Source organism: Notothenia coriiceps, unplaced genomic scaffold (genome assembly GCF_000735185.1).
Source record: "Notothenia coriiceps isolate Sejong01 unplaced genomic scaffold, NC01 NC01_scaffold00037250, whole genome shotgun sequence".
In the NCBI taxonomy this organism is placed as follows: Eukaryota; Metazoa; Chordata; class Actinopteri; order Perciformes; family Nototheniidae; genus Notothenia; species Notothenia coriiceps.
In genome coordinates, this window is record NW_011369951.1 from 1,183,204 (window position 1) to 1,191,187 (window position 7,984).

The following is a 7,984-nucleotide window of genomic DNA, read 5'->3' on the forward strand; positions in this document are numbered from 1 at the left end:
CTCTCAAAGCACCAGATTGATCTGGAACGTAAATATTAAGAAAAAAAAATCTTCCGGGGGAGCATGCCCCGGACCCCCCCAAGAGGAGGTTATGGTCTCCCCACTTAAAACTCATGTTACTGGATACTCATACATTTGCACACATCTTGTGTTCATATCTTTCTGTTTTGGTGGTCATGCCACACCGTGCACATGCATGCGCGAGAATGGTGAGATATCTCGGATTCAAAGAGGTTGGCTTTTTCTTTGCATAGCATGAAAGAAAGGGCCAAATGAATGGGCCTGTGATTTTTTTAAGCAGAGGCTTGAGTTCAATCATTTGTACGGCCCTCGAGGATGTAAAAATTCGAAAGGAAAAAAGGTTCGCCCACCCCTGCTGTAAATAAAATAAAAACCCTTGATTTATAACTTAACATCCTGTCTCCTATTGATCCTGAGTATATTATAAATATACCAGTTTAATTGGAAGCATTATAGCACAGCCTTTTGGTCAGATGGTATATTAACGCGTTTTTTTCCTGCTTTCGAATAGTTCTCTCTTTTTTCACTATACCTGTGTTTGCATCACTTGCAAAGCAGAAAGGGGACGCCCTCACAGTGCAATGCTAACACACATCAGGACCAGGGTTTCCCGCTAGGATTTTTTTTCTCGCCGGTCAAAACGTCCGGACCAGAAATTTATTTTACCGGGACACATTTGAAACTTAACCGTCATGTTTCAATAATAATAAGGATAGTGTTAGCCAGAGTTTCCGTTAGCAGGTAATTACCGTGACTGATGACCGCGATATGCTGATATGTTTAAAACTCAGTTAATGGGAGTCAATTTTTATATTGCTTCAGTTTATAATCGTAACAGATCGAAATATTCAGATTCATTTTCAATAAATGAATTTCCACAAACAACATAATTATTTACATTCAAAGTAGCAGATGAAGTACCATTATTAAAAAGTTTAAATTAACTTTGAATAATAACACCAGGAAGAAACGGATCCTTTCTTTTCCTCTCTCCGCTCTCTCTCCTGACAGCCCTTCAAGTTTGCTCATCAGCAGCTTCGCTAAACAGTGGGCGGGGCTTCAGGGTGATTAAGTAGCCATCTGATCTCTCTCTCGCCGTCCGGTTATACATCTCACTCGCCATTATGTCCATATCGATCAGATCCGGCTCTCCTGATCCGGCCGTGTTATATAGAGAGCCAAAGATCGAAACCTATTTTAGAGTGAAATCAGGTCGATAATGACCGGCCGCGCAATCAATCGGAGCACATCCCTAATTATTACCAGAGACATTTTGACCGGCAGCGATTTTGAATTTACCGGTTTTTTAATAAATGTTACCAGCTAAAAACGGGTAATTAGCCGCTAACGGAAACCTGATCAGGACGCGTTGTGAACTTTAAAGTTCATTCCACATCATGTCTTTTTCTGTCTAAAGGCAAAACGGGGGCTGCAGTTAACGCCGGTGTGTGCGCGGGCCACCGTTGTGGCGGGGCACCCGTTCTACACACCGCGGCGTTAACTGCAGGCCCCTGGAGAACTGCGCAAAATCATCTCCGCATGCTCCACTAAGCACCAAGCCCCTTCCCACCCCCGTCGCCCCACCCCCCGTCGCCGCTCGCGACACAGAGGCCTTCATCACATCACTTTGCGTGGGCCCACATGTTGCAGTACCAAACACTGTCTCCTGGTACTCATCTGAGTAACTCACTAAGAACGTTATGTGCACCCCTGGGTCTATAGGTTTTGGTGCATGTAAATGGATGCACAGGCTCAAATCCCAGAGTCCCCACCAGAGGGAGTTTCTCTCCCACACCCTTTCCCCACTCCTTTGTCTTCGTACTTCAGGCCAGCTAACCAATCAGAGCAGACCTTTTGAACATCAAAGCATGGAGACATGTCACAGTAGAGCCAGTGAACACAATCTCTTCAACAGGTCAATAGTAACAAGCCACAAATCTCACTCTTCTTTACCTCCACTGTCTGTGCTGCTGGCCAGGGGGCAAGTTCCGTGAGTGTCTGGACAGCTACCTGAGGATGAACTTCAGTAAAGGCTGCCCCCCCGTCTTCACCACCCTGAAATCCCTCTACACCGATAGAGCCAAGGTGAGCTCACTGAGCTGAGAACATTGGAGTCCTTCTCGTTCCTACTCTCAAATGAAACAGCTAAACTTGCTTTCTCCTCATGCAGGTGACACTCATTGAAGAATTAGTAGTTGGCTATGAAAGCTGCTTAAAAACCTGCAGAATATTCTGTGAAAACGGTGAGCTGCGCCTGCTTATTTCCCCTCAATGTATTTCTTGGATTTGAATGTATAAGATAAGAAGTACTTTATTGATCCCAATTTGGGAAATGTTTGTAATTGAAATGTGACTTGATGTGAATAACATATCAAGGCAGAGCTGTGATGATGTGTAACATGTGTGCAGACGAGGGGAAGGAGGAGCCCCCCACCACTCTGTTGTGGGTGCAGTATTTCCTGGCGCAGCACTTTGACTTCATAGATCGGCACGGCACGGCCCTGGAGTACATCAACGCGGCCATTGACAGCACCCCCACCCTCATTGAGCTCTTCCTCATCAAGGCCAAGATCTACAAGGTTTACAGTGAACTCACACTCAGTGCAGTATGAGGTGTAGACTTTGATGCTCTTTTATTTTGTATGAATACAGAACATATCAGGACTGGGACAGCAAAACACTATCAGTGAAAATGAGAAACACAAACCAAGATAGCAGTGCAGTGTTCCAAAGTCAGGCCGAAGGAAAGAAAGACATTAAGATCCTAGATATTTATAACAATCCCATTTCCCCACTATTTATCCCCCTTCTCCTTTTGGAGAGCCAAAGTCATTTCTCCACAGAGCGGATATAAATTATTATGTTAATAAGGAGAGCAATAGAGGTGGAGACAGCATTTTGTTATAGTTTTTTTACTTGTGGCCATAATAACCTTCAAAAAATATTTATAACTTGTATGAAGGCCTTTTAGGGATATGACCGAGGTAGATTCAGATTTCAGGCCGAGGTTTTTAAGCTCTCTCTGTCTTTGCAGCACGCGGGCAACATAAAGGAGGCGGCGCGCTGGATGGACGAGGCCCAGGCCCTGGACACCGCCGACCGCTTCATCAACTCGAAGTGTGCCAAGTACATGCTGAAGGCTGGCCTGGTCAAGGAGGCCGAGGACATGTGCTCCAAATTCACCAGGGTGAGAATGTGTCTCCTTTGTATTCCAGTCAGTTTATATCAGGGGTGTCCAAGCTTCTTCCAAGAGGGCCGCATTTGATCATGTGAAAATGCCCGGGGGCCAATAGTCCCTTCTGATATTTTTAAACATAAAAGTAACTTACAGATACAGTGTTGTATAAAAACTATCATTGTCACAATTATCTTAATTTTTCAAATGGCCACTCAGCAGGCGTGAAGAACTCTAAAAACACACCCTTTCATTCTGGAGAGTCAGATGACATTGAACAGATGATATGGAATACCTTAACTTCGAAGCACATTTCACCTACTTTTAATCAAATAGGGTGCCAGTCAGATTCAGGTCTGACAAATAGTCATCTGAAATATTCAACAGAAATTGTTCATTCAAACCATACACAAATGAATTAATTCGGGAAACATCTCTTCCATCAATACAAAAGAAGTCACACATCAGTTTCCATTTTGGTCAGATCTATTTCATGGGGAAAACAACACATGTAAGATCAGTGTGTGCAGTGTGTGGTGAAAAGAGTCAATATATACAGTTAGCAAAGAGTCCAGTTAGTTACAACCCCAACATGAGTTCAATCCAATTCATTGGCCAACAAACAAAGCTCTGGTTTTAGGATCCACCCAAAAGCAGCACCTTGAGCAGAAAAGGCAAACTGCAGCCTGTGAACGGCCCCTTCGAGTGGTGCTGCCGCCATGCGGTGAAAGGATGAGTTACAATTGAAAGATGTATTCAGTTCGACAGTGCTCTAATAATACATTATAAGAGTGAAGCTGCGGGCCGTCTTAAATCAGTTGTCCCGCAGGCCGGACTTTGGACATGGTTTATATAGTATTTCAGTGGACAGAAGCCCTTCCTCTGTTATCACCAAATAGTGATATACAAACATGGACTTACAACAATGACACGTATGTTATCTTTAGGAATGGAAACCTATACATGCTGACTGGTACTGAACCAATTACTGTATGGTGATATATACCGTAACCATGGTGAACTGAAATGCCTACAGAGCCACGTAGAGGTATCTCTGTGGGCATTTGTTTGGAGGTAAATCATTTCCAGTCTCATGTTGCTATTCTACAAATCTTATATTTGATACAGACACACAGGAGTGCTGTTGTTAGGCCTGGGCATCATGGATAGCACTTAATCTCTTAATGCAATGTATTGAATGCAAGTTAATAAAAGTGTTCCAATAGAGACCACTGATATGAACAATATGAATCTAAACGGGAATGTTTGAATGCTGACATGAGTTGCAGGCACTGCTGGAATCATCATACTGGTGTGGATTATAAATATCAAGATAAATATTGGTACTCGCGATATAGCCTTAAAATAACGAGATCATATTTATAGGCTTCATCCCCCCCCCCTCTCACTGATGTGTGTGTGTTTTCAGGAGGGGGCGTCTGCCGTGGAGAACCTGAACGAGATGCAGTGCATGTGGTTCCAGACAGAGTGTGCGCTGGCCTACAAGGCCATGAACAAGTTTGGAGAGGCCCTGAAGAAGTGCCATGAGATCGAGAGGGTACGCTCCCACAGCTGTCATTTACTGTAGGAGCCACACTTGTAATAGTTTGTTTCTTGTAACTGTCAAATGGGTGTGGCTAATGGTATTTAGGGCGCCTGGTGTATGTGGAGGTTGGTAGTATGACATCTGAGGTCTTTTGTTGACCTTATGGTTCGGTTATTGTCTGTTTATTTGATTCCTTAAATGTTAACTTCAGTAGGGACTTCTATTATTTATACGCGTCAAAGCGATAAGCAAAGATGAACCTCTGAGCGGCCGTATTCATTGGGAATATAGCCGTCACATTTATCTTGATATAGATTTGCAGTCTGTTATCCAGACTTCCACTTTACTCTTCCTCTGCACCCCTCTCTTCCTCCCTCTGTCAGCATTTTGTGGAGATCACAGATGACCAGTTTGACTTCCACACCTACTGCATGAGGAAGATGACGCTGCGCTCCTACGTGGACCTGCTGAAGCTGGAGGACGTGCTGCGGCAGCACCCGTTCTACTACAAGGCCGCTCGCAGCGCCATCCAGATCTACCTGCTGCTGCACGACCGCCCGCTGAGCGACGACAGCAAGGAGAGCCAGGCGCACACCGGTCAGACCCGCTGTCAGTTATCTTTAATATGATCCCAACATGTCTGGATCAGTCTTCTATTGTCCAAGGGATAAACAACCATGATGTAAATAATGTATTTATATGTTAGGGAACGGCAACGGAGCAGGGTACTGCATATAAGGTAGAATGGAGCTGTTGTCCTTTTATGGACTTATTCTCATTAAACACACCAACCAGAGTAAGTGCTATGTTGTTCTGGTAATGCCATAGCACTCAGGATCAGTGTGTTGTGCAGTCAGTATGAGACAGTGAGGTGGCAGCAGCTTCAGGTCGTTCAAAGATCCATTCTCAGGAAAAGGGAAGCAATGGCGCTACAATAATCAATATTAGGAGAGGTGGACATTTCTTAAAGTGTCTTTTGATGTCATCAAAAGTTACATGATCCTATTCCTGACCTTTTTAAAAACTGCTGAGTAAACTTGTTTATTTGAATTAGCATTTGGTAAACAATACCATCTTGGTGACGGCACTCTCTTCAAAGTGTCACTACTACAAAAAAGTAAAAATATCCTGTTGCCTCCTGCAGAAAATCTGAATGACAAGGAGCTGAAGAAACTGCGCAACAAACAGAGGAGAGCGCAGAAGAAGGCCCAGCTGGAGGAGGAGAAGAAGATCGCAGAGAAGGAGAAGCAGCTGAAGAACCAGAAGAAGAAGAAGGAGGATGATGATGAGGAGATAGGAGGGCCCAAAGAGGAGCTCGTACCTGACAAACTGGCCAAGGTGGGTCCTGCTCCCTCCCAGCATGCTCTGTGAATACAGCCTTTCTGCTAATAATAGTAGGTTAGGTCAAGGTACAGTGGAACAGTACATGCTCTATGTATTTTATCAACCAATCTGCATATTAGAATCTGAAGTCTTATTGAATTGCATTCAAATACAATGCAAAAGAATCACAAAATTGCTCATTAGCATTTAAAGCTACAGACCCAGAATCAGCACCTTTGGAACAGGGCTGAAACAGAGGGGATTATGGGATGCTGCAATGATCTGTTTGATGTTTCAGCCAATCAGAGACATGTTCTATATATATATCTGAGACCTCTAATATATTGATGAAAAAGAGTATAATAGGGGACGTTTAATGTGTTTGACCAGGTGGAGAATCCTCTGGAGGAGGCAGTGAAGTTCCTGATCCCTCTGAAGAACCTGGTGCGGAACCAGATCGAGACTCACCTGCTGGCCTTTGAGATCTACTTCAGGAAAGGTCCCTGCACTCACCACGCCTCACACTCATTCATGCACTCCCAGCAGGTAACCATACCAACGATTCTCAACATTATCTGTCTTCTTTCCTGCAGAGAAGTACCTGTTGATGCTTCAGTCCATCAAGAGGGCTGTGGCCATAGAGCCGTCCAACCCATGGCTGCACCAGTGTCTGGTGCGCTTCTTCAGAGGAGGCAAGTACCCTTTGAGCTCAATATGTGTTCTACCCAGAGGTGGGAATTAACTGAGTACATTTACTCAAGTACTGTATTCAAGTACAATTTTGAGGTACTTGTACTACACTTCAGTATTTCCATAGTATACTACTTTGTACTTCTACTCCACTACAATTCAGAGGTTAATGATGTACTTTTACTCCACTACATGTATTGAATACCTTTAGTTACTTTACAGATGTGGATGATTGATGTGAAATCTAATCAAGTGTTGAATCAGACTTTAGTTCCACCTGGAGTAAATTCACAAGCTACCCTGCAGTATACAAAGTCATTTAGTGGGAATGCTGATACAGCATTCCCACTGAACTTCTACGCACAAATTCTTTATTTTTATTATTCCGCTGGGTTATTTTGTGCCTCTTCTGCTCCCACACTCAGGCCCGGTTCTACGGGGGTGCATAAGGGTGCATCGCACCCTCAGTTGAGTCGTTATGCACCCTCATTTGAAAAATTTAAAGTGAAAAAAATAATAATAATTAAAAGTGAGAAGAAAAAAAAGGAAATTAAAAGTGAAAAATATTACATATATAATAATAATAATAATAATAGTAGTAGTAATAATAATAAGAAGAAGAATATAGTTTGAAGAAGAAAAAAAAGAAGAAGAAGAAGAAGAATGTAGTTGAAATAAAATAAATTGTAATTGTGGTTAAATAACATTATCTGCTGCATTTATTTGGTCAATTTAAACGGTAAGTAACGTTATTATGTCAGGTGCGCGTGACCTGTGCCGCTGCACGTTCGTCAACTGCAAGGTGCGTACACAGCAGTCAGCCAGCAGTAACACTGCATCTACTGCAGGTAATAACAGTTGAGATCATGGGGACATTACGTTACCCGCGGCCACTGTCGTGGACACTAACGCCCGACTCGCCGGCTTTGCCCGCCTCGCCCACGGAGGCGGAGCAGCCGTCTCCGTTGCCCCAAACACCCCTCGGCGGCCCGCAAGTGCCAGAGGACCTCGGCAAAACAGAGCCTGCCCAGGTATATTTAAAAAAGTACCCAACTCGCCTGTACAGTGGGGTAAGGCGCTCATTTTGCAGCTCATGGTTTCAAAACAGAGATTGGCTGGAATATTCATGTAAAAAAGATGCCATCTTCTGCTATGCATGTAGACATTTCGGTTCAAGTAAGTCAGATGCCTTCACCACAACTGGCTACAACAACTGGCGCCATGCTCTT

The 7,984-nt window shown here is 43.7% G+C and overlaps 1 protein-coding gene across 1 annotated transcript in view; it reads left to right on the forward strand.

The window, feature by feature from the left end:
- LOC104966634 (N-alpha-acetyltransferase 15, NatA auxiliary subunit) overlaps window positions 1-7,984 on the forward strand; it is a 75,044-nt gene that overhangs the window by 62,698 nt on the left and 4,362 nt on the right. The window contains exons 9-17 of the mRNA XM_010795830.1: window positions 2,000-2,106; window positions 2,192-2,264; window positions 2,431-2,600; window positions 3,056-3,208; window positions 4,626-4,754; window positions 5,126-5,339; window positions 5,887-6,080; window positions 6,456-6,564; window positions 6,659-6,757. Coding sequence (XP_010794132.1) covers window positions 2,000-2,106; window positions 2,192-2,264; window positions 2,431-2,600; window positions 3,056-3,208; window positions 4,626-4,754; window positions 5,126-5,339; window positions 5,887-6,080; window positions 6,456-6,564; window positions 6,659-6,757 — 1,248 coding nt within the window. The remainder of the gene's footprint in view (window positions 1-1,999; window positions 2,107-2,191; window positions 2,265-2,430; window positions 2,601-3,055; window positions 3,209-4,625; window positions 4,755-5,125; window positions 5,340-5,886; window positions 6,081-6,455; window positions 6,565-6,658; window positions 6,758-7,984) is intronic.